Source organism: Lissotriton vulgaris, chromosome 4_1 (assembly GCF_964263255.1).
Source record: "Lissotriton vulgaris chromosome 4_1, aLisVul1.2, whole genome shotgun sequence".
NCBI classification, from domain to species: domain Eukaryota; kingdom Metazoa; phylum Chordata; class Amphibia; order Caudata; family Salamandridae; genus Lissotriton; species Lissotriton vulgaris.
Window position 1 is genome coordinate 90,816,545 of NC_141691.1, and position 26,515 is coordinate 90,843,059.

At 48.0% G+C, this 26,515-nt stretch overlaps 1 protein-coding gene across 1 annotated transcript in view; it reads left to right on the top strand.

The window, feature by feature from the left end:
- Positions 1 to 26,515, top strand: part of OPHN1 (oligophrenin 1) — a 702,970-nt gene that overhangs the window by 396,859 nt on the left and 279,596 nt on the right. Inside the window, exons 10-11 of the mRNA XM_086918347.1 lie at positions 10,197 to 10,288; positions 10,536 to 10,614. Of these exons, the coding sequence (XP_086774473.1) occupies positions 10,197 to 10,288; positions 10,536 to 10,614 (171 nt within the window). The remainder of the gene's footprint in view (positions 1 to 10,196; positions 10,289 to 10,535; positions 10,615 to 26,515) is intronic.

Consider the following 26,515-nt stretch of genomic DNA (forward strand, 5'->3'; position numbering starts at 1 on the left):
TTCGGTACTGTGTTTGGCTCGGAAGCCGGACTGTGAGGGGTCGAGGGAGTTGTTGGATTCAAGGAAGGCGGCGAGCTGGCTGTTGACGGCTTTCTCAATGACTTTGGCGGGGAAGGGGAGGAGGGATATGGGTCGTTAGTTTTTAAGTTCAGAGGGGTCTGCTGTGGGTTTCTTCAAGAGGGCGCTGAGTTTGGCGTGTTTCCAGCTTTCTGGGAAGGTGGCGGAGTTGAACGAGCAGTTGATGACATCACGGAGATGGGGTGCGATTATGGAGTCAGCTTTGTTGAAGATGTGGTGGGGGCAGGGGGCAGGGGTCGGTTGGCGAGCCAGAGTGGATTGAGTTCATTAGGCGGATTGTGTCTTCGGTGGTGATTGGGTTCCAGGCGCTAAGGTTGTTAGTTGGCGGTGTAGGATCTGAGGGGGTGGGGAGGGTTGTTCGCAGGGAGTGTTCTCGAAGCTGTTGTGAATGTCGGCAATTTTGTTGTAGAAGAAGGAGGATAACGCATCGCAGAGGTCTTGGGAGGGAGTGATGTCGTTAGATGCTGCGGCGGGGTTGGTGAATTCTTTGACAATGTTGAAAAGTTCCTTGCTGTTGTGGGCGTTGTTGTCGAGACAATCCTTGAAAGCTGATTTCTTGGTGGATCGAATCAGTTGGTGGTGTTTGCGGGTGGCCGCCTTGAGGGTGGCCATGTTGTAGGTGGTTGGGTTTTTTCTCCATGTTTTCTCTAGGGTGCGGCATAGCTTCTTGGATTTTTTAAGGTCATCATTGAACCAGGGGGCCTTTTTGCTGCCTGAATTGATCTGGTGCTTTTTCAGGGGTGCTAATTCGTCAGCGCTGATCCATTGCTTGAGGTTGGTGGCCGCTTGGTTTGGGTCCAATGAGAGGGTGGGAGGGTTTTGGTTGAGTGATGTGAGGAGTTGATCGGAGGTGATTTTGTTCCAGTTTCTCCGAGGAATAGGTTGTGGGCAGTTGTGGTTTTGTAGCTGAAGTGAATACAGCAGTGGTCCGTCCAATGGAGAGCTGTGGTGCGGTCGAAGGAAATGTGCTTGCTGGAGGTGAAGATAGGGTCGAGCGTGTGCCCGGCTACATGGGTGGTGGTGTCCACAAGTTGTTTGAGTCCGAGATTGGCCAGGTTGTCCAGAAGGGAGTTGGTGTTGCTGTTGTGTTTGTTTTCAAGGTGGAAGTTGAGGTCTCCTAATAGAATGTAGTTCTGGGAGGCGAGGGCATGTGGGCTGACGAAGTCAGTGATGTCATCGCTAAATTGAGTGCAGGTTCCTGGAGGCCTGTAGATGAGGGTGCCTCTAAGTGTGGTCCTAGGGTCGGTGTGGATCTGGAAGTGGAGATGTTCGGCGGTTGCAAGATTATCGTCGATGCTGGTCGTGATTTTGATGGTGTTCCTGTGGATGATGGCGATGCCTCCTCCTGTTTGGTTGGTGCGGTCTTTTCGGATGATCTTGTAAGCGTCCGGTATGGCTATAGCGATGTCGGGTGCTGATGATCTGTTCATCCAAGTTTCTGTAAGGAAGGCGATGTCCGGTGACGCAGTGTCGAGTAGGTCCCAGAGTTCAGTGGCGTGTCTGTGGATCGAGCGGGTGTTTAGCAGGATGCACTTCAGGTGGTTAGAGTCGGAGCTATGTTTGGAGGAAGTGGATTTGGTGAGGGTCCTGGAGCAGGTGAACTTGCAGGTGTGACAGCCGAATGGGCCGTGGGTCCGTCCTGGGGTGGCTTCGCAGCATTGTGGTGTGCGTCCGGGGTTGAGGGCGAGGAGAGTTGCGGCATCATATTTGAATCTAGTGGGCTCGGTACGGCGGGGCCAGGGGGTCTGGCGCTGGGCGCGGTCCAGGCGTGGACGGGCGTAGACGGGCTTACCTTTGGCGCACCTTCAGCGTGGCCGCAGCGCGTGGACGCTGCGCGTAGGTCCATATGTCTTAAATGGAGAGTGGAGGGGGGCGGAGCATTGGAGGGGCAGCTGGGAGGCGGGAGCCAGGTGGAGGGGCCGTGTGGGACGGCCCAGTAAACAAAATGGCAGCAACAATAACAAAAGCTGCAGGGCAGGGCGAGATAGGGCAAAAGTAGTATCAACAATGGAGCGCTATTGGGGAGAATAATGCAGCAGTGGCAGGCGGTTCAAAGCGCAATAGTAAGCTAAGAAGCACTACGAAATTTGGCAGCAGATAGAATAAAATGCACTCAACAGTCAATATTTTATGAAGCAATTCGAAGCCCAGCAGTGCGCAAATGAGCTACAGAGGCTAGCGGTACGAAGGGTGCTTGGTAGAGTCAGAGCGCTATCAGTCAGTCAGCAGTCAATGATCACTCAGCAAATGTAAATGCACTCAGCTGCACTAAGCAATCAATAATACACAGAGCAATACAATGCGCAAATGAGCAACAGAGGCTAGCAATACAATGTGCAAATGAGCAACAGAGGCTAGAGGTAGAAGGAGCACTTTGTAGAGTAAAAGCGCTACGCTACGATACCGGGTGAGGAGGCGGTGAGGGGAGCGACCGCTTCTGCAAAGGAAAGGGCGATCACAGCTCTCCTCGTGGTCGCGGACGGCGTGTAGCTTCAGTAAGTGGGAGGGGCAGCTGGGAGGCGGGAGCGAGGTGGAGGGGCGGTGTGGGACGGCCCAGTAAACAAAATGGCAGCAACAATAACAAAAGCTGCAGGGCAGGGCGAGATAGGGCAAAAGTAGTATCAACAATGGAGCGCTATGGGGGAGAATAATGCAGCAGTGGCAGGCGGTTCAAAGCGCAATAGTAAGCTAAGAAGCGCTACGAAATTTGGCAGCAGATAGAATAAAATGCACTCAACAGTCAATATTTTACGAAGCAATGCGAAGCCCAGCAGTGCGCAAATGAGCTACAGAGGCTAGCGGTACGAAGGGTGCTTGGTAGAGTCAGAGCGCTATCAGTCAGTCAGCAGCCAATGATCACTCAGCAAATGTAAATGCACTCAGCTGCACTAAGCAATCAATAATACACAGAGCAATACAATGCGCAAATGAGCAACAGAGGCTAGCAATACAATGCGCAAATGAGCAACAGAGGCTAGAGGTAGAAGGAGCACTTTGTAGAGTAAAAGCGCTACGCTATGATACCGGGTGAGGAGGCGGTGAGGGGAGCGACCGCTTCTGCAAAGGACAGGGCGATCACCTGGAAGGTGCAAGATATACTTACCTTAAGGCACTAGTGGTGAACCCCCAGCCGAATGCAACCTGCACCACGCTGCGCACAGCCTTTGGCCATGTGCAGTGGGGGGATGGCCACAGGGCATGGCCATAGGCCGTGCCCTGTGGCCAACCCCCACATGCATCTTAAGTGCAGTCGGGGCATTGGCCACACGGCCTGGCCAGTGGCCAGGCCCTGTGGCCAACCCCCCTAATGCAGCCAGCCCATGGGCCCCTGGGTGTGTAAGTGGCTCTGCGGGTCTGTGAGTGAGTGTGTCACTAGCTGTATGAGTATATACATAGGTGTGTGAGTATCTCCGTGTTCGTGTGAGTGATTGTGGGGTTCTGTGATTGAATGCATGAGTGGTTCTCTGGGTCTGTAAGTGGGTGTGTGAGTGGTTGTATGAGTGTGTAAATTGGTGTATAATTGGCTGTGTGGGTCTCTGATAGGTGTGTAAGTGGCTGTATGGGTGTATGAGTGTGTCACTGGTTTTGGTATGGGTGCGTGAGTGGGTGTATGAGTGCCTGTGTGGCTCTGTGAGTGGATGTGTGAGTGGTTCCCCGGGTCTCTAAAGTGGATGTATCAGTGACTGTATGGGTGTGTGAGGGAATGAATGGGTGTGTGAGTGGATGTATGGATGTGTGAGCAGGTTTGTTAGTGAGTGTGTGAGTGGGTCTGTGAGTGGGTGTACGTGGTTTTTTAATTGGTGTCTGGATCAGCAGAACTATGTTGATTCACAGAGGGGCCTTGCTGAGCGCCACCGTGGATCCTTGCGCATGCACCCAAAAATTGTTTTCCAACAGTTGGCTGCCCATGAGTGGACCCTCACAGTGGTCAGAATACCTATATCCTGACCGCTTGTGTCCTGTTCATGCTTCATCTCCCCCCCAACCCCCGCCCCCCCCGGGAACTCTATCCCAATTCACAAAATTGTGGAAGCAGCTTTTCTCTCCAGTTGCAGCCAGCCAATCATGGCATTGCTGTTGATGCATGGATCCACGGATGCACTGCGGTGGATCCGCATCTCTAGATATACAGAAATGTTTTTCCTTTAATAACTCCAAAACTACTGAACAGATTTACACCAAATTGCAAAAAGCACTGCATCTGGACCAAGATGTAGCTTTCTGTCAAATTTGGTGTAATTCTGTTCAGCATAGTTCTGGGTTGCACTTTGTGTCTAAAATCCCCATGGAAAATTGTATGGGGAAAAATAGTTTTGTGACCCTCCCAAATCCCCCCCTCCCGCCCCCCCCCCTTTTTCTAGGCCACTGCTTGACAAATCACCCCCAAACTTTCCAGATTGCAGTTGAAGTGACTGGCACACTAGTTTTGAGAATTCTATACAAATTTGACAAATGGCGCCAAAGTTATTAGCAAAACAAAAATGCTTTTCCAATGGAAACTAGGTTCTAACTGTAACTACCTACTAGCAACCGTCAGTAGGTAATATATATAAATATATATATTGTCAATGCCTTATTTGTTTTGCTGATAACTTCGGCACCATTTGATGAAGCTTTACAAAACATTCCAAAAAGTTCTCTTTGTTGCCTAGTTTGTGAATTTAAAGTTTTGGGGTGATATGTCAAGTGGCAGCTGAGAAAAAGGGAGTGTGTCCCAAAATGCAGAATCCCCATTTATTTTCCATAGACTTTTTTTTAGACTGAGTTACTGCAAAAACTGCAGAACAGAATTACACCAAATTTGGCACGAAGCTAGATCTTGGTCCTGAAAGCCTGCTTTTTGTGCTTCGGTGTAAATCCATTCAGTAGTTTCATAGAAATTTAGGATACAAAATATTTGTATATCTGGACAGTTGGGTTTGAGTGACTCTCGCGAGAATCCATCAAACCCAATTAAACAAAATAGAGCTGATTGGCTCAGGGGGCTTTGTTCCCTTGGGTTAATTTCCTCTGACAGTGCATGGCCCCCCTCATTAGGCTGTTTGCTTCCCTGGGGACCCTATCCTCTGGGGCCACTACCTTAAAAAGAGAGGAGGGCAAACAGCCCCCCTACCGAGCCTGGAGTGCCACTCTGCCCCCTCCCCTAATAAGAAAAAAAAAGAGACTGGCAAATTGCCGGAGCCCCCCCATTTCACTACCACTTTGCAAACATGCCTCCTGGTGCACAGCTGGTTGTGGGATGAAGTCCTCTTGGCTGCAGAGGGTCCTTGGGGGCCAACAAGCCCTCCTGTTACCTCCAGTAAGATTCACGCAGAGGGATTGCTGAGAGGTCTTTGGAGGCCACACCACCTTTCTCCGCCACTCCGCAAACGCACCTCCTGACCCAGTACTGGTTGGGGACTAAAGTCCATTTTACTCCTGAGTGTCCTAGGGTGCCACCTACTCCCCCTGGAACAACAATGCCCAACTTCACCAGAGGATAGGGAAAGAACAGTGCCATTCCAACAACAACGGGTAACAACTTCAACTTCAACTTCTGCACAAAATGATACACGGAGACTAGAGGAGGGGCACAGCAGCCAAGTAGCTCAACAGATAAAGAAACAAATAGCAAAGGGCAGACTGGCTTGAGCCCCTGGCCCTAATGGCATCCCGCCAATGCTGTTACAAAATGACCTGGATTACTTTAGTAACGTACTTGAACCTGTCTTTAAGTATGCAGTTAGAAACTTTACAATTCCAGAGTCATGGAGAGGCTCAATCATAAGCCCAATTTACAAACAAATTGCGAGGTCTGCGCCGAAAAACTACCGCCTGTAGCCCTGATTGACATTGAGGCAAAATACTTTGCGGGGCTCAACTTAAACAACCTAGCCACTTGGGCCAAAGAGAATCATATAATCCCGCCAACGCAAACAGGGTTTCGGAAAGGGCAAGTTATAATAACCAATATAATGGCACTGACCTTGCTCATGGACGCTCATGGACGCAGCTAAACAGGGAAAATATCCCCTTTTTCTTTGCTTCATAGACTTTGTAGCTGCATTTGACCACGTTGACCGAACAGAACTTTAGCAAGGACTGGACGGTTGGGGGATACCCGTCAACTACTCTTATTAATGAACCTGCATACTAACACATGGTTCAGGATAAAGCTCGACAAAGGTCTACATATATAAAAAAAAAAACTCCTACTACAAAAGGGCTAAAACAAGGGTGCTTTCTAGCCCCCTTGCTTTTCAATCTTTTCTTAGCGGACTTGCCGGGGGAGCTGAACAGTTGCGTAGCCCACGCACCAAAACTAGGGAACACAACTTTGTCAAACCTGTTATAGGCGGACGACCTAGTTTTGATAAGTCGGACCCCAATTGGACTTTAGCACCTACTGAATGCAACTCATAGATTCTTTCAACAAAATGCTCTAAAACTAAACTTCAATAAAACAAAAATCATGGCAGTCAACTATCACAAGAAGAAACATCTTAATTGGTTTCTCGACGGCCATTGTTTGGATCAAGCAGCAAGTTACAAATACCTAGAGGTAACACTGGATCAAAACAATTCATCGAAACCGCAAATAGAATCTTTGCGGAGAAAGGGGTAATGAACTATCTAGCCATAAAGCCTTTAAAGAAGCTTTTACCGAATCTGACGCTTGACCCTTTGCTAAGGGTCCTGCAAGCTAAACTCCAGCCAACAATAACTTACAGGAGCGAAACGATGAAGGGAAGAGACGCAACAATCCTTGACCACATAATAACCAACTCTTACCAAGCGATCTTTCAACTTCCCAGAAACGTCTCCCCAGCCCAAATACTGTTAGAATTTGGGCTTCAAAAACAGTCACTGGAACGAAGGGGAGCATATGTGAAATGTTGGCATAAGATCAAAGGCGATAAAGAAGGATCCCTGAATGACGAACTTTGGATGGAACTCTCTCGCTCAGGAAAAGCACCAGCAAGTGTTTACCTCCAGGAATCTATTAAACTTCTAGGTCTAACAGTCTTGTGGAACGCCTCGACGAATCATTTCACTTTAAAAAAAACTGTAACAAAGGTAACCCGCTTATTATCCGCAATAGAGGATAAAAAAACATTAGCCAAACAATCTCACAGGTGGGTAGCCCTAAACACATACAAAACGCTTAAACCCCTACTCTACTTGAAAATGGGAATAAAAATTAATATCAAGGAAAAATTCTTATACTTATTGTTGATAAAAATCGGGAATTCTTTTATAATGGTTTTATCAAAAATTGTAAGATATTCTATTTTTAGTGTATGCAATGGTTTTAATTAAGCATAATAAAATAAAAGAAACTTCAAGAAAATAAACTACTCCCCCCGTTACCTCCTATAATTACCACACAGCGGGATTGCTGAGAGGTTGTTGGAGGCTACAACCCCTTTCTCCACCACTCTGCAAAAGCGCCTCCTGGCGCACTACTAGTTGTGGGTTGAAGTCCCCTTGGCTCTAGAGGGTCTGTGTGGCCAACTACCCCTCCAGTTACCTCCAGTAAGTCCCATATAGCAGGATTCCTGAGAGCTGGTCCGAGGCCTCGCCCTCTTTCTCCACCACTCAGCAAACACAACTACTAATTAAAGGCAATAGAAATTAGAAAGGTTACAGGGACGTTATAGTTAGGAATAGAATTTAAAAAAAATTAGAAATACAATGAAAAAAGCAAAGGTCACAGGGATGTTATAGTTAGGCTCAGATTTACAAAACCAGTGACATTCAGCAGTTAAAGTTACCTGACCTAACTATAACTTACACCCCCGCAAAGCACTGCTTATGACCTCACGTATTACATCTCTCATGACATGGTTGACATCACTGATGACATCACAGATGACATCACTGATTACATTATCCACAGACCCACTCACACACACACACTCACCCCCATATATTCTCTTGTATGCCCACTCCCACATAACCACTCACATACCCATTCACAGACCAATACCAGTACCCACACACCCACTCACTCCTCCATAGAGCCACTCACTTGTACAGCCACTCACACAACCATTCACTCACCTATACAGCCACTCTTACAACCCGTCACCCACTCGTACGGCCACTGACATAGCCAAACACTCACCCATGCAGCTACTTACACACCCCCTAATTTATCTACACACTCACATATCCACTCACCCATACAGCCTCTCAAAACAGACACTCACTCACCCATACAAGCACTCACACACACACCTACACAATCACTTACGTACCCATTCACACATCCATACAAGCACTCAAACATCCGCTCATTCACCCATACAGACATTCACACAGAAACTTACTCTCCAATACAGCCATGCACACACCAGCTCACTTAACCGAACAACTTGATGTCATCAATGATGTAATTTGAGATGTCATTAGTGATGTCATTGACCATGTCATGATTGATGTAATATGTGAGGTCATAACCAGTGCATTGCTGGGACGTAAGTTATATTTAGCTCTATAACTGCTGAATGTCACTGATTTTGTACGAGTGAAATCTAAGCCTAACTATAATGCACTCCTTACACACCTATCGTGCTGATGTGCACCTTGTCAAAGAGCAGAATGCCATCAATCACAGTCAGGTAAGCCGGTGGCTTAAGTGGGCTCGCCCTGTGCCCTATGCTGTGGTGGGCAGAAGCAAAATGTGAATGACTCTGCAGCAAACCAGTGGATGGAAAGAGCTTAATGAAAGCCCCTGAAAGTATGTAAGATATATTTTTATTACAAACAAAAGGTCTAGGCTAACTCCAGACCTAAAAGGTAGCCATATTTAATTATTGAAAGAGAAAAATAAAGAAGTGGTGAAATACTTAAATTAATTTCAGCCACAGTAATGGCTGCTTTCCTGTCCATTATTTTTTTTTACTGCACCACTACAGACAGGAACTACCCATGTGCTAATCAGGCTTGTCCTTGCCCCAAAATAGACACTGAAATGTCTAGCCTGAACTGCTGTGGGACACCCCATTTGTGGGAACATAGGCAAGCCCAGGCATGGTTCTGCTTTTTTTTGCGCCTCTTCAGCGAAGTGCAGCTTTCTCGATAACTGTGTGACAGCGTGTTACTTAATGAAAAAGCCAGTCAAGATATCTGTGGACTGCTTGAGTTCACTTAATATAACTGTTTCATGTAGCGCACATGTCTACATATACGTTAACTGTCTTAAAAAGGATCTTCTGCTAGGACCTTCCAAGACATAACGCTCCTCATGCGGGTAAGTAAAGGAGAAGTGGCATAAGAATAACTTTTCAAACGTTTTTAATGTTGTGACTGTGCCCCTGTTTTAGGCGTTTGATATTTAAAATAATGCTCCTAGTATAGCCATGCCACAATCAAGACCCTATCAATAATGTCACATGAGTGTTTAGTCTGTGTCATGTCAGGCAAAGACAACACAACTTTTCAAAGTTTAGGCTGTAGGCCGGGTGATTGCTTAAGTATTGTGCAATGAATTTAGAACCACTAGAACTGAGTTTGTGTCTTAGATTCCCCTGTGGTTGACATGAACACAGGAAATTTACTAGCAATTGCACAATTAAGTGACCATAATAAATTGGAATGAAAATAATTATGTTTTTTCAGCCGAGGCAGCTAAGAAAACATGCTGCCCTCATCACCAGCCTTGACCTGTAGGAGGAATTTGAGTGTCAGGTGAAAAAAAGAAACAGGTTATGAATAGGATTATTCATGTGGTGTTGGGAGGAACAATACTAGGAGAGAGGATATTGATTCATTACTCTATAATGGTGGACCTTCCTTTCTGCACAGGAATGATATCCCATTTGAGTTTTACACATGTGTTTGCCACTTTCCATTAAAAATAAATTGGCAGATCTGGATACCTTTGCATTGGTACAAAACATGATTAATGTCATCGTTGAAGTTTTGAGTGTAAAACTTCCATTTAGCTGAACGGGAAACCTCCAACTACAACATAGACTGGATAATGTATTTTTCATTTGTACTGTTATACTGTCCGAATAACCAGAATTTTCAGCCTGCATTTAGTGGAATGAGTAGGGATCTAGTCTCCCTTAGTACAGATTGAGGGAAATCACTTCTTTCTGGAAATGTGATCTTTCTGTTTATCTTCTCAGGGGACCTCCGATTTCACGCTGAAGTCGTGCATTAGGAGGAAATCAGACTCCATCGACAAGCGGTTCTGCTTTGATATTGAAGTCAATGAAAGGTAGATTTTATTGGATTTGTTTTGACAGCTTAGATGCTTATATTTACCTACCATGGTGCTTCTATGAAGGAGGTATGTTCAGACCCATGGACTTAAGATGTTTGTAGGTTTCTTACTATTTAACATAGGGTCAACGCCTCTTTGCTGTTCTCTGGTTGAATTGATCCAGCCTTTGCAGCTGTGTAAGTTTGATGTTCTTGTGTACAGTCCATGATAGATATTGAGTTATTTTTACTTTCTCCCCAAGGCATGGAGCACTCACGCTTCAGGCTCTGTCTGAGCTCAACCGAAGGTTGTGGATGGAGGCTATGGATGGTAAAGAGCCGGTATGTATTGACTTAATCTTAATCTTTTTCTCACATTTATGATTTATTTCACATTTAATCACTGCAAATTATCTTTCAGCACCACTTGATTCAAATTCATGGCTTTTCATCACTGGCGGATCTAGATAAGGACATCTCACGATAATAACTAGTGCGACACCTACTAGATACCAGTTTCCGCCATTGGGTGGGCTGATGGGTTTTCTTTCCACTTTTTGTATGGCAACACATTCAACTGTTACAACACACGGCGTGCCACTACCTGTTCATTCTTAGCTTCATTCTTAGCTTTATGTTACTAGACCAGTAGTACCCATTTGTGTTATTGATTGAAGTTGGCACAGCCTTGACTTACATTGATTTCAGTTTCGGCTCTGGGTCCTTTATTTTCAAAGATTACATGATTTCAGCTGTGTTGGGAGTTCCACAAAGAATCACATCAAGCTGTAGAAGCTACTTTTTGACAGAGATTTCTAACCACAGATTCCTCACCTTGTGAATTTTCCTGTGCACCAGACTTGATTCGGACACTTTTGCTACCAATTTCTTTGTGTGTCAGTAGGTGTATAGTGAAGATCTGCACCGGATTTGTAAGCCCCGGATGTGACATCAGGGCCTCCATATATGCACCATCTTCATGAGTTGGCATCAGTTCCTTTATTTATGCATCTTCCGACATGGATCTGGACCTTTCGAGTCCTGTCATTCTGTCAGACTTATTTCTCTCCCATCTGTCTCCCTCTAAAACAACGGCTACGACGCTGATGTTGAGATGCTCGATGCGGAAGACGTCATCGACGAGGTACGAGACGACGATGGGGCCTTTGGGGCCATGGAAGATAGCTCGAGCGAGGAGCTATGCCCACAAACTGACACTGGGGCCGAAACGCTTCATAAGGCTCAGGTCGAGGGATCGCCACAAGGCCTTACCCAAGATCTTCCAATAAGTTCTACCGCCTTCGAGCTCGGCTTCGGACAAGTCTAAGGAGCCGCAAACAGCGAAATCAAAACTGAAAGTGAAAGCTCCGGTATCGACGCAACCAAAAGCACTTGTGACTACATCGAAACCGAAAGTGCGTATTGCTTTGGTTGGCTCGAAGTCCTTGGACCTGTCGGCACCGACGAAGCAGAAGAGCGTTATCAACCCGAAAAGACCGCTGAAGGGCGTCGAGACAAAGTCTAGCACGCCGAAGACAAAAGTCAAGGCAGTCGACCCGAACAAGTTGGCGCCGAAGACAGTCGACACCGACAAAGGACTCGATGATCAGAAGGTTCTCGAACCTCCGCGTCGGTCGGACAAGGCCAAGAGCGGTACAACCCCCGAGTCCACGCCTGGTGGTGCCTCGAAGGATTCCGTCGAGTCGACGCAGCCGTCCGCCTCCTTCTCGAAGCAGGTGGCAGACTCCCTAAAGCGCATCAAGGACAAGGCTTCGGCGGTCGGGCCTAAGGAACCTCCACCTCCGAAGCCTGCCGATAAACCTCAAAAGACGTCGGCGCCCATCCACTTCACGCTGCCACCGAAAGTGGCGCCGAAGGCTTTCGTCCCTAAAATGGCCGTCGACGTGCCCAGGAAGGTGTCCACGGTGCCGAAGCCGACAACTGTGGTCCCGGCCACAAAGCATCGACAATCCTCGTTGGAAGAGCAACAGGAACAGTTTATCGATGCCGAGACAGGCAGACTTTCTCTTTATAAATGAAAGATCTCCCCAGAACAGCCAATGGAGTCCTATAAAATACCACTAAAAAAGAAGGATTCTATTTCAACACCTGTTCTTGTAGAACCTGTATCTCCACGTGGCCATGATGTCTCACCCACTTATTCAGATGTGGACACTGGGGAAGGTGATAATGACGAATACAGCTATCCTGTGGACACTGATCCAGATGATGCAAATGAACCCTGGGCAGATGCTGCTGACCCAGGTGATCCACACACTGCCCCAGACACTCATGTGTATGCTGTGAAAACGTCACCTACTGAGGATTCGGCAGCGTTTAATGCCCTCATTGAAAGGGCAGCCAAGAATCATGACGTCCAGCTCCATGCTGATCCCATTGAAGTAGACTTTCTTTTCGACACCTTTTCCACCTCAGAGAGGACTGTCAAGACTCTGCCTATGTTGAAGTGTGTCTTGAGGCATGCTGGGGAAATATTTAAGGAGCCTACAAGAGCCAGGGTGATAAACCCCAGGATTGAAAAAAAGTACAAACCGGCGCCTGGAGACCCTAGTTACATTAAGGGACAGTTGTCGTTGGACTCTCTTGTTGTTTCTAATGCCCGGAAGAGGGCTAATTCACAAACAACGGGTGATGCTCCTCCCCCAGATAAGGAATTTAAGGTGTTCGAGGCATCAGGGAAAAGGGTAGCAGCTCAAGCGGCCAATATCTGGCGCATTTCAAATACTCAGGCACTCTTAGCCAGGTATGACAGGGCCCATTATGACACACTTGAGACCCTGTTATAGCATCTACCAGATGAATATAAGGAGGCAGCTGAGATGCTCATCCAGGAAGGGAAGCTCATATGCTTCTATCAAAAGTGCACTGGACGCAGCAGACACTGCGGCCAGAGCTGTTAACACTAGTGTCATGTTGAGACGACATGCCTGGCTCAGAATCTCTGGGTTCAAGCCAGAGATACAGACCACCATTCTAAATCAGACAGTAAACCCTGATCATCTATTTTGCCCAGAGGTGGACACCACCTTGGAGAAAATCAAGAAAGACACTGAGACTGCAAAGTCTATGGGGGCTCTACAGTTGCAGCAGTTCAGGGGTGGTTCTTTTCGTCGCTCAAGCAATGTTTCCAGAGGCCAGCTGTCCCAGAACACACAGTACTATAAAGGTGGCGCGCAAACCACATACACCAAACAAAGTAGAGGTGGTTATCGTGGAAACAGCGCCAAAGACAGAGGTCGTGGAAACAACTCCAGGTCCTCCGCCACTAACAAAGAGTGACGCCTTGTCACTGCCCCCGACCATGCAACACCTGTCGGGGGGAGACTTCAACATTTCTTGCCAGTCTGGAAGTCCATCACCACATACAGGTGGGTCACACAGCTTATCCAGTATGGTTATTGTCTGGAGTTAACATCCACTCCACCCAACATGCCCCCAAGACACCGTCCTATGTCCACAGAGCATTTGCACTTATTGCAGCAGGAGGTACTCGTCATGCTGCAAAAAGGAGCAATCGAGCTCGTGCCTGTGGAAGAAAGAGGCACAGGAGTTTACTCACTGTACTTCTTGATACCAAAAAAGGACGGGTCCCTCAGACCCATACTGGACCACAGACCCCTCAATCAGTACATTCTGTCGGAGAACTTTCACATGCTAACACTGCAGCAAGTCCTACCGTTGCTCAGTCAGGGAGATTTTCTCGCAACATTAGATCTGAAGGATGCGTATTTTCATATTCTGCAGCACCCGTCACACAGAAAATACCTCGGGTTCACCATCCAAAATCAACATTACCATTTCAAGGTCCTACCTTTCGGAGTCACCACGGCACCCAGGGTGTTTACAAAGTGCCTGGCGACAGTGGCTCAGAAAAGGGGGTGGTGATGAACAGAGTGTCTGAATTAAGCAGACCACTCTTACCCAGTCCAAAGATCAGGGCTTGATCCATCACCGTTTTTTAGCTCACTGCACCATCCCAGCTCAGAACTTGGCTATATGCAAATTAGTCTGATCCTGGCCCAGTGCATCATGGGAACAGGGCAGACCAAACTACCAAGCCAATTCTTATACTGGGAAGGACACAAGCTTCCGGGGACCGGTTTCTGGCATTTCAGCCGTCTTCGGCCCGGCTTGCTTGAATCCTGATGGTGCAATGAGCAAGGGACTCACATCTGAGTATACCCTTCCACGCTTATGGTGGACAAAAATGATTCAGAAAAGGGGGTGGTGATGAACAGAGTGTCTGAATTAAGCAGACCACTCTTACCCAGTCCAAAGATCAGGGCTTGATCCATCACCGTTTTTTAGCTCACTGCACCATCCCAGCTCAGAACTTGGCTATATGCAAATTAGTCTGACCCTGGCCCAGTGCATCATGGGAACAGGGCAGACCAAACTACCAAGCCAATTCTTATACTGGGAAGGAAACAAGCTTCCGGGGACCGGTTTCTGGCATTTCAGCCGTCTTCGGCCCGGCTTGCTTGAATCCTGATGGTGCAATGAGCAAGGGACTCACATCTGAGTGTACCCTTCCACGCTTATGGTGGACAAAAATGATTCAGAAAAGGGGGTGGTGATGAACAGAGTGTCTGAATTAAGCAGACCACTCTTACCCATTCCAAAGATCAGGGCTTGATCCATCACCGTTTTTAGCTCACTGCACCATCCCAGCTCAGAACTTGGCTATATGCAAATTAGTCTGACCCTGGCCCAGTGCATCATGGGAACAGGGCAGACCAAACTACCAAGCCAATTCTTATACTGGGAAGGAAACAAGCTTCCGGGGACCGGTTTCTGGCATTTCAGCCGTCTTTGGCCCGGCTTGCTTGAATCCTGATGGTGCAATGAGCAAGGGACTCACATCTGAGTATACCCTTCCACGCTTATGGTGGACAAAAATGAGACAGAACATTCACGTCTACCCTTATCTTGACGACTGGCTAATCCAGGCAAAGTCGGCCCAGCAGTGCGCCGCCCACATGTCCCACACCATTCACCTTCTTCACGAGCTGGGATTCTCACTGAATTACCCAAAGTCTTACCTGCAACCCGCCCACATAAGGCAGTATCTGGGTGCGACGATAAACACTCTGGCAGCCAAAGCACAGCCAAATTCAGTGAGGGTCAGCAGCATTCAATCGCTGATGCAGAAATTCAGACCTCAACACTCGCTTCAGGCGCGAGTGTTCATGCAGTTGATAGGCATGATGGCCTCCTGCATCTTCATAGTCCCGCATGCGAGACTACATATGCGTCCGCTTCAGGAGTGCTTAGCACGTCAGTTGAATCAGGCTCACGGACAGTTGAAAGACCTAGTGCTGGTAACCGGTCGTGTATACAACTCTCTGCATTGGTGGAATCCACAAAACCTTTGCAAGGGACGACCGTTCCAGGAGCCTGTGCCACAGATCATTCTGACGACGGACGCATCTCTCCAGGGTTGGGGAGCTCATGTACTCCACTACACTGTGCAGGGACTATGGACTACGCAGCAGAAAAAGATGCACATCAACGTTCTAGAACTGATGGCTATCTTCATGGCGTTGAAAGCATTCAAAGTACATCTGTGCAACAGGGTCGTGTTGATCCGGACGGACAACATGACGGCCATGTACTACATCCAGAAGCAGGGAGGTACACACTCTCCACAGTTGTCTCATCTGGCTCAGAGCATGTGGAAGTGGGCCATTCAAAGGAATATCTTCCTCATGGCGGAACACCTCCCGGGCAAGGACAATCAGATGGCGGACCTGCTCAGCAGGTCCAGCCACCAAATGCACGAGTGGGAGATACATCCATCAGTACTCCACCCGTACTTCCAAAGGTGGGGTCATCCAGAGATAGACCTGTTCGCCACAAAGGAAAACGCCAAATGCCGAAGCTTTGCCGCCAGGTTTCCACACCCACAGTAGCAGGGCAATGCGATATGGATGAACTGGTCAGGCAAATTTGCGTACGCTTTTCCCCCAGCACCTCTAATACCGCTGGTGGCACGCAAGCTGAAGCAACACTCGATGACTCTCATCCTGGTTGCTCCGACGTGGGCACGCCAACCATGGTACACCACGTTTCTGGAACTAGCTGTGGTACCGCATCAAAGGCTGCGCCTCACACCCAGGCTTTTGACGCAGAGCCATGGCGACATTCAGCATCCAGATCCGTAACAGCTCAACCTGGCGATCTGGCTCCTGAGGTCTTAGAGTTTGGCTACCTCAACTTACCTCCTGACTGTATGGACATAATCAGAGAGGCAAGGAAGCCCACCACCAGAGCATGCTATGCAGCGAAATGGAAGCGGTTTGTCATTTATTGTGCAGACCACAACATCAACCCGCTAGACGCATCTATTCAAAACATCATTTGTTATCTCTGACATCTATACAAATGTAATCTGGCCTATGCTTCCATTCGTATACATTTATCCGCAATGGCGGCTTATTTCCAAAACGGGCAGCATCTCTCCCTTTTCAGAGTGCCTGCCATCAAAGCCTTTTTGGAAGGACTCAAACGAGTCATTCCTCCACGGACCCCACCAGCTCCAGAATGGAACCTAAATGTGGCCCTCACAAGACTGATGGGTCCACCTTTCGAGCCACTGCATTCATACGAGATTCACACTGATATTGACGAGCGACTCCTGAGGCGGAAGCCGGGAGCGCAAAAGCTTTTTAAAAAATTGTTGTGATACTCTGCATTTTAAAAGCTCACCAAGCTTCTTGCTCTTCCTCGCACTTCGTGAACAGCGATCTTATGCTGTAAACGATTCCCTACTTCCTGGTCGCCATTCTCGAGGGCGAGGTGCACCGCGAGACACACCCACCTCTGTTGGCCACGCCCCCTCACTAATGGTATAAATAGTGCGCGCAGCTCTAAGGCGCGACACTGATATTGACGAGCGACTCCTGAGGCGGAAGCCGGGAGCGCAAAAGCTTTTTTAAAAATTGTTGTGATACTCTGCATTTTAAAAGCTCACCAAGCTTCTTGCTCTTCCTCGCACTTCGTGAACAGCGATCTTATGCTGTAAACGATTCCCTACTTCCTGGTCGCCATTCTCGAGGGCGAGGTGCGCCGCGAGACACGCCCACCTCTGTTGGCCACGCCCCCTCCAACGCCCCTTCCACCCATCATAAATCATGTGCCTTGGCAGGAAGCGCAGCGGACGAGCGCTGCGGGCGCGACGATTGCGCGCCGAAGGCGCGCTTAAGGCAAGCTCGTCTGCGCTCGTCCGCGACCGGCCGGGGCTAGGGGCATGCCACTCTGCCCGCCTTACCAGCTATTCCTCTTCCCAACTACGTTGCCTCCAGGGCCCTTGGCCTTTACCTGCCTCCACTCGCTCACGCATTATGTCTCTTGGTCTATCTCCACCCGCTCCTTCCGCCACTCCTCTCCCTCAACCTGCCCCCTCCCCTCCTCCCAGAGGTAGTGTCATTCCTACTACCCCTAGAGCCCTTACGGCTCTCTATTTAAACACTAGGTCTGCAGTAGCCCACGCCCACGAGCCTTCGGTACTACTGGATCTCCATGCCCCTGACTTGCTTTTCTTAACGGAAACATGGTTCTGCGATGACTCCCTCCCTGTTCTACTGGCTACTCTTCCAACACCTTATTACGCCATCCGCGCAGATCGTTTAAATGGCAGAGCCGGGGGCGGGGTAGCGGTCATTGCTCGTAACGACCTTCCCTTTCAAACCCTTTCCTTACCAGATATTGCCACTACGGAGTATCTAGCCATCCGTACTACCTCCATCACGCCCCCTCTTACCTGTATACTCATCTATCGTCCCCCTCAATCCGCTTTATCGTTTCTCCCAGACTTTCTGGAAGTTTTAGCCACTGCCACAGTCAACAATTCTTCCATTTTGCTCTTGGGTGATTTTAATTTTTGGCCCTCTGACCCAGCCGAGTGTCCATCTTCTAAAGAATTTTCAGACACCCTTCACTCTCTTAATTTCATTTCTCATATTCACTCTCCCACTCACCTCAAGGGTCATACTCTCGACCAGATTTGGTCGCTAAACTGCCCAGTAGAGTCCCCCTCTGTCTCGCCCTGCACCTGGTCTGACCATCACCTGATTTCCTTCTCTCTCCCCATCCACCCCCAAGTCAAGCCCTCACTCCCGAAAAACATCTGGGTGCGTGCATGGGGCCGAGTGGACCCGGATAGTCTAGCTTCCCTAATTACCACTTCCCTTCCCTCCCTGAAAAACCGGCCTACTCACTCCCAGGTCACGGCCATTGGTCAATGGCTCTCTGCAGGCTGTGACTCTATTGCCCCCCTGAAGCGAGTCTCAACCAAACGAGAGAAGGATGCCAATCAGTGGTTTAATCAAGATCTAAAAGCCACTAAACTGGAGGTTCGTCGAGCGGAGCGAGCCTGGAGGAAAAACTATTGCCCCTCTTTGCGACTAGAGTTCATTAACATCTTGACTCTATACAAAAAAAACATCTTGGAGGCAAAAACCATCTATTTCTCCTCCAAAATTCTCGCAGCCGAAAACAAATCGAAAGAAATCTTTTCGATCGTCCATAAATTGGCGTTTTCGGATAGAACCTCCTTCAAACCCACTCCTTCCCAGGAACTTTGTCACTCCCTCAATAACTTTTTTATTCAAAAAATCGCCACTATAAAAGCTAACATCCCCCTTCCTTCCCCCTCTTTTGTGGACCCTCAGTGCCCTCCCCCCAAGGAACACCTCACTGCCCTTCCACCTCTTACTAAAGAATCTCTGACTGCTATAATCCCACTCGTCAAATCTGGTTCCCCACTAGATCCCTGCCCGGCCCATATTCTCCGTCACATTTTCCTCAGCTGTCCTGACCCTCCCCTCCACGCTCTTAACAGCTCTCTTTCTCAGGGCGTGGTACCTAACTCACTCAAATCCGCAGTCATTGTCCCTATATTGAAAAAAACGGGCGCCGATCCCACAGTCCCAGCCAATTTTCGCCCCATCTCCCTCCTGCCGTTTCTGGCGAAAGTTCTCGAGCGCCATGTTACCTCCGCCTTGAGTTCTTTCGTGGAGAAGAATGGGGTCCTTACCCACCGCCAGGCCGGGTTTCGCCCGCACACTCTACGGAGTCCGTAGTGCTTTCGGTCCTGGACAACCTCAGGGAGGGTATGGATACCAGCCAACCTCAGGCCTTGGTCCTCCTCGATCTCTCAGCCGCTTTTGACACGGTGGACCACTCCATCTTGCTTTCCCGTGTCAGGGCGGCGGGGATCGAGGGCACGGCGTTGGTCTGGTTATCCTCCTTCCTGAGGGACCGCACCCAGGCTGTCCGCCTGGGTGACTTCACTGCGGACTTCCGCAACGTTCAGTGCGGGGTTCCCCAAGGCTCCTCTCTTTCCCCCCTTTTATTTAACCTATACATTTCCCCTCTTATTTTTTCACTGCAACAAATGGAGGTCGCCGTATTTAATTACGCGGACGACCTCCAGCTTGTCTTTAAACTTTCTTCCTCCCCTGACTCTGCTCTTAACTTTCAAACCATCATGATTCACATCCGTGACTGGATGAACCACAATCATCTTAAACTCAACCCAGACAAAACTGAGCTGGTGTTGACGGGTGGTTCATCCAGCCCCTGGTCCCCTATCTTCTGGCCCCCCTCCCTTGGTCCCCCACCTGCCCCCTCTACCTCAGTCGAAACTCTCGGCATTAAGCTCAACTCCCAACTCACCCTTCACTCCCAGGTCAGCTCTGTGGTTTCCTCTTCTTTTCTGGCACTGCGTACAATACGCAAGGTGTCCCGTTTTTTCTCATTTGATGCACTAAAACTGATTACCCTTGCCATGGTCGTGTCCCGCCTGGATTACGGCAACGCCCTATATGCAGGCATTCCTGCATATAGTCTTCGGCGGTTGCAGCAGATCCAAAACCAGGCGGCGCGCCTGGTGTTCAAACTTCCTAAATCTCACCATACCACTCCCCTCCTAAAGTCCCTACACTGCCTTCCTGTCTGTGCCCTTATCCAGTTCAAGCTTGCCTCTATCACCTTTCAAGCGCGACTGGGCACGGCTCCGGCTTTCATCTCATCTGAGATTATTCCCTATGTTCCCACCAGGGAACTGCGGTCTTCTACCCAATCCCTTCTTACGGTCCCACGGTTCCGGAGAAAGAAATGGGGAGGCTCTAAATTTGCGACCCTTGCTCCGATCTTCTGGAACTCACTACCTTTGGAGCTCAGAGCCTCAACCTCCTACCTACTATTCCGGAAACAGCTCAAGGCACATCTTTTCGCTAAATTTTTTAACTAATATTCCACTTTTCCCTCCTGTTCCTACTTAGCTTCCGTCCCTATGTCCAGTTCTTTGTCAGTTTAGCGCCATGAAACCGCTGGTGTACGTGCGCTGTATAAATAATTTTAAATAGAAATAGAAATAGTTCTTGACATGGAAAGTGGCTTTCCTGATAGCGATTACGTCGCTACGACGAGTTAGTGAACTCCAGGCACTAACTATCCAAGAGCCATTCATACAGATTCATTCCAACAGGGTGTTGCTTCGCACTAACCCTAAGTTCCTTCCTAAGGTGGTTTCACAGTTCCATATAAACCAGGCTATAGAACTACCTGTGTTCTTCCAAAATCCTGAGTCAGTTGCGGAGAGAATGCTCCACACGCTTGACGTCAATAGAGCCTTGATGTACTACATTGATAGGACCAAAGATTTTCGGAAGACGAAACAACTATTTGTTGCCTTTTCGCCACAACACAAAGGGAACCCCATTTCTAAGGCTGGTATAGCCAGATGGATCGTTAAGTGTATTCAGATCTGCTATCAGAAAGCCAAGCGCACTCTAACGATTCCCCCGCAGGCCCACTCAACCCGGAATTTGGGGGCCTCCATGGCTTTCCTTGGAAATATTCCTTTAGAAGACTTATGTAGAGCAGCTACATGGTCTACCACACACACGTTTACAAAACACTACTGTGTAGATGTGCAGTCCAAACAGCAGGCAGCTGTAGGGCAGGCTGTTCTAAAAACACTTTTCCAAACTGCTGCAGCTGGCACAGTAGGCCGCCGTTAATGGAGTGACTGCTATGTATTCTATGCACAGATATGAATTCAGCAGCCCACATGCCTCGAACCGAATATGCTACTTACCAGTATGCATCTGTTCTTGGCATGTAGGGCTGCTGACATTCATATCGCCTGCCCTCCTCCCCGGCGCCTGTAGTGGCTGCAGCACTCACAAATACTTCTAGCATGGTCATCATTCACAGAGTTTCACTCCATCTTTGCCACAATGGCTAAAAACAATCTGAGGATGGAGTTGATGCCCAGGCGCACTGCAGTCCAGGGGAGGAGCCACCTATCTCGTGATACTTCGAAGACTCTTCCAGGACAACAATGTGCGATCATCCGGACCCAACACTAGGCGGCGATCTATGCACAGATATGAATGTCAGCAGCCCTACATGCAGATGCATACTGGTAAGTAGCATATTCGTTACAGTTACTTCGACGTCCTGGAGTCTGCGTGAACACAGTAGCCACCCGAAACTTGCTGGAGGTCAGGATTGTTTCCACAGTGCACGAGACCATTTACTTTTGGATGACCCCTCTGCAGGCCAGATTGCCAGTGATTCTTTGGATACAGGAGCATTCTTTAGCTGTGGGCTGCTATGGACCTCTAGTCCAAGGGAGTTCTGGTGTTTCCTTTGGCTTGCAGAGTGGTTCTCCTTTCTTTTGAAACCTGTCACTGGTCCAGGATGAGTTGCAGTTGTGCAATTGTAGGGTGGTTGCCACAGGTGTAGGTTATTGCAACTTTGCTTTCTGCGGGTTCTGAAGTCACAAACTCAGGTCTCTTCTTTGTCCTCAACTACAATTCAGGCAGATCTGAGGTTCTGGTGCCAGGGGTGCTCCTTACATCTTAGATTTCGGGGTGTTAGGGGTGTGGGTGCAAGTAGTCAATGAGCTATTAGCCCCAACAGCTAATCCGCCCCAGAGGTGACCACATCCGGGAGTGTGTACCACCTTTTGTACCCAGATCCCTCTATTCTGCCACATGTAAAAATGGCAGAACCCCTTCTTCATCAGTACAGACCAGGTAGCCCACCCTAGCGGTGTGGCTTGCCTTCAGGGGGTGTACGCCTACTAGCTACCTAATGTTCCCACTTGCCCGGGTACAAATGTACCTGGGACAGAGGGCTGCTTCCTCCTTTGGGAGGCAGCCTGGTTGCATATCAGAGGCAGGGTAATCTTTGAAGCTCACCACATTGACATGCCACTTCACTAGCCATCCTGGCAGGGAGGAAGGTGACACCTCCTTCCCAGGCAGGCCTTTGTTTCTGACTCCTGGTAGTGCTCATACATCCTTGCAGGGTATCAAATTCCTGTCTTGGTGGCAGCAGCTGCCGGCTGTCGGCCAGGGCCCAGGAAAGGTTGGGGCAACCAGGTGGGCAACCTCTAAGGTAGCAACCTGGGTGCTTGTTGCATTGAATCTGACCTTGGTAAAAAGTCAGATTTGATGAGACATCTTGTTTGATACCAAGCATGACACTTTTCAGTGTGAATGTAATGGATCTGGCAACCTTGGGGTGCCGGGTGCCAGCTCATGTTATTCTATGAGCACCTGAACCCTTATAATAGCGCTTAGTAGAATGGGACTACTGTAGGGACATATAAGCTTGCACCTATATGTCCACACCTTTAAAAAAATGCCTGTACGTCTTGGGCTCAGAAGGCCTCCCTTTGGGATGACTGAATATCATAAAAACAGTGCTTTGACCTTGCCACTCATATGAGGGCAAAACCTAGTTAGAGCAGTTTTCACTGCTCCTGCAGTCTGCAGTGGCAGGTTTGCTGTCATCTGTTTACTTGTGTCACTCACTCAGGGTAATCGGTAATCAAAAGGGTGACACAATCAGGGCTGCAGGCCCTGGTAAGCCCTTTAACCTTCATGCTCTTGTTACCACTTGTACCACTTGTACCACTTACCAGGGACTTATAAGGGGTTAAAGTCCTTTCCACCAATTCACATACATCAGTTATAGAGAGAGAGCACTCGCACTGGGGCCTGGGCAGCATTGGGGGAAACAGTGTGGGGGTGACCATGGAAAAAGGGCCCTTTGCTAAGCGTTGGAAGCGGAGCCGACAGTTTTTTCAGACTCGGAAACCCATCCCCCACCACACAGACCTCAACAATATACCCAGAACAGTGATGAAAACTGAAGACTGCAGAACAATGGTGGACAAAGATGACTGAGGAGTCCACATCCTCTGCAGCTTTCAACACCATTGACCAAGTCATTGTACTCCCCCCGCTCATCCCTAGCACTTATTGATACAATTCTAGCTTGGATTTCATCTTCCCTTGCAAATAGATCCCAGTCCATTGAACTTGACAATTTCCACTCGAAGGATGAGCTTCTACTTTAGGGAGTACCCCAGGAAGACATATTATTGCCACAAATATCTTTGGCTTTTAGCTTGCCAACTTCGACATTACTATATATTTTTATGCAGTCAGTGGTCAGTTCGCCTGGCAACTGAGGGACAATCTTCTTGAATTCCCATCTGACCCTTATAAGTGGTAGAAATCACGCAAAATGGATTTAGGAATAAAAAAAACGTAATCCCAGTCAAACCGAGATTCTTTTGGTCAAAAACAAGGTTGGCAGATGGGACCCCATTTCTCTGGCCTGCCATCCTAGCCCCTGCCCCAATCCAGTAAACTCTATGCACATTCTGGGTTTTACCCTTGTACTGAACTGTCCGTGGAACCCCAGTTACCTCCTGTTGACAAATCTTGTATATTCCACCTGAAAAACGTAAAAGAAGTTTCCTTTATGTATCCTTCCATCACAAAGTTACTGTGGCCAACTCTTTTATTCAACTTTGCCTAGGTTACGGCAAAGCTGGTTACCTTGGCTTGCCCAAGAGAAACCTTGACCTTCTTCAGAAACTCCAGAAAGCTACTGTCATGCTTGTGTGTGTCGAAGCTCAAAAGGTTTGAAGATGTTCTGTACAAATAGTGCAAACATATGTTCCATGAGGGCCATCTATCCCATTGGTTTCAATCTTCCTAACAAGCAGGTGGAGGGTAGCTCTGAGCAGCAAGTGCTATCCCTTTCTTGTTACACCACTCCTGTGACTTATTTTTAAGTAAGTGTGGCCTTTGAAGGTGGGGTTGACCTCTGACTGGTCATTCCAATCTTTCTATAAAGTTTGTTAAAAATACAATGTTCTCTAATCAAGTTAAAGGTTGTGTGATATCACTTCCTGTGAGATGATCAAGGGTTTCAAGGTTACTTCCATTAATCTTTTGATTTAAGCAATATGATGCTAGTGTTCAGCCTCACAATGAACTTTGCCTTGCATATTCATTTCCAACCTCAAACAAGCCTCGACAGTGGTTGAAGAGCTCCCATTTCCCACTGTCACTTTTTCACTCCCATCGCCTCCATTTTCAAAGCATCTGTTCAGTGAATACTTAGAAGCGTTTGAGAAGGAGTTTCCCCACCTCCACTGGGTTCCGATAAGATTTGTGTGTTTCCTGTTCTGGTGACCCACATTCTTGCTGAGATTTCCTTTCTGGAAAGTACCAAATCAAGTGTCCTTTTCATTCATTGGTGGAGTGCTGCCCAGGATGGGGTTTGGGTCTTATGTTTTTACTGAAATGTTTATAACCTTGGCTGCAGAGTCCTGGAACTTGGCACCTGGTCACCGCTCCTGTCTTGTTAGCTTAGTTACTGCCCATTGCTGGACGGCAGCGTGAGACTTGCAGATTTTCTTGGCACAGGAACCTGGCCATTAACTGTAAGCGGGTTGTTGCTTTGCCCAACGGATTCCCGAAATAACAGACTAATTGCTTGTTCCAAGCACCTCTGGGCTTACCCTACTTTAGCCCTTTTGTTTGCCTTCCTGTATCTGTTGTGCTGGCATGCACAGCCTTCCCTTGGACTTTCATCATCATAATCTCAGGCTTCCAGACCCACTTGGATGGACACGCTCCTATCCCACTAACTGTCCCTGTGTTCTTCAACTTAGAACAAAGACGAGTAAAGGATTGAAACAACGAAAGTGGCTATATTAACATGCCAGACGAAATCTGGAAATATTTAATTGTTCACTTTTTTAATATTTCAAGCAATCACTATAAGATGTTATTCTTTCATAGACCTAGTTAAAATACATAAATGCCTTGCTTTAGCTTCCAAAAATGTGACCAGTATGTGAATAGAGTGCTTAGTGAATAATGCCATGTCTGAATAAAGTAGTAATGTGGACCGTTCCTCCATGCTGCCCACCACTGCCGCTGGGGGACGCTGGGGTTGACTTTTTCCTTCACAGTTTCTTGGGGCCTCCCAGCCACCACCTGGGCTGCCTTCGGGAGGTTCAGATTCTGCTTGGAGGATTCATTTCCGGTTTGGATAGAAGAGGCTCCACTGCCTCTTACCTAAGGAACCTTCCCTGACTAGTTCTTACCTATGAATACCACTTGAACCCTAAAGTATTTTTGTCTAATGCAGTCCTTAGTAAGAAAGGGCCCAGGCTATGCAGCTGAATATCCTGCTGATGTAGAGGTCCCACAGCCAATAGAAGGAAGGGGTACACAAGCCCCCTCTGGGAGCCCAGGAGTCATTGCTAGCACCAGGACGGCGCATGTTCACCTCTCCTTTGATGGGACCTGTCTTCTGTTCTGTGTTTGTGTAGCTGTGCACTATATTGACACTTCTTTTCTCCATCTAACTCATGGCACCAGAACAGCTCAAAACATAAATCGCCCCTTCTGCGAAGTACATATGGATGAATGGGTCATCAAATGTAGAGTCCGTCTTCTGCTGCTCCTATAATGGGATTCTGAAGATTGCATGACTGCTCTGTCACTGCTAAAACTATGGGCTTTTCTGTGCTAACTGGTGCATAATTCTGTTTGTAAGTACAGCACTCCACTGCCCTTTGAGGAAGAGTTGGTACTGTATAAACATCCCCAGTGAAATTAAAAATATCTTCCTGGGGTCAGGCCATCGTTCGTCTCTACTGACTGAAACTATAAATACCATATTTTACTAAGCAAAAGGAACACTCTAAGAGTCAAACCAGAGGGAGGATTTGGGAAGCTTTCCACCACTCAGTGATTCAGACCAAGATGGTATTTTATGACCCCCGGGCGGACATTTTTGGGCATGTTGTTGAAATGTAACTTCCCTGTATCCCTGATCCCCTCTGAAGAAAGCTTCCTACCATTAATGCCTCGCCCTCCAAACCAAATCAATC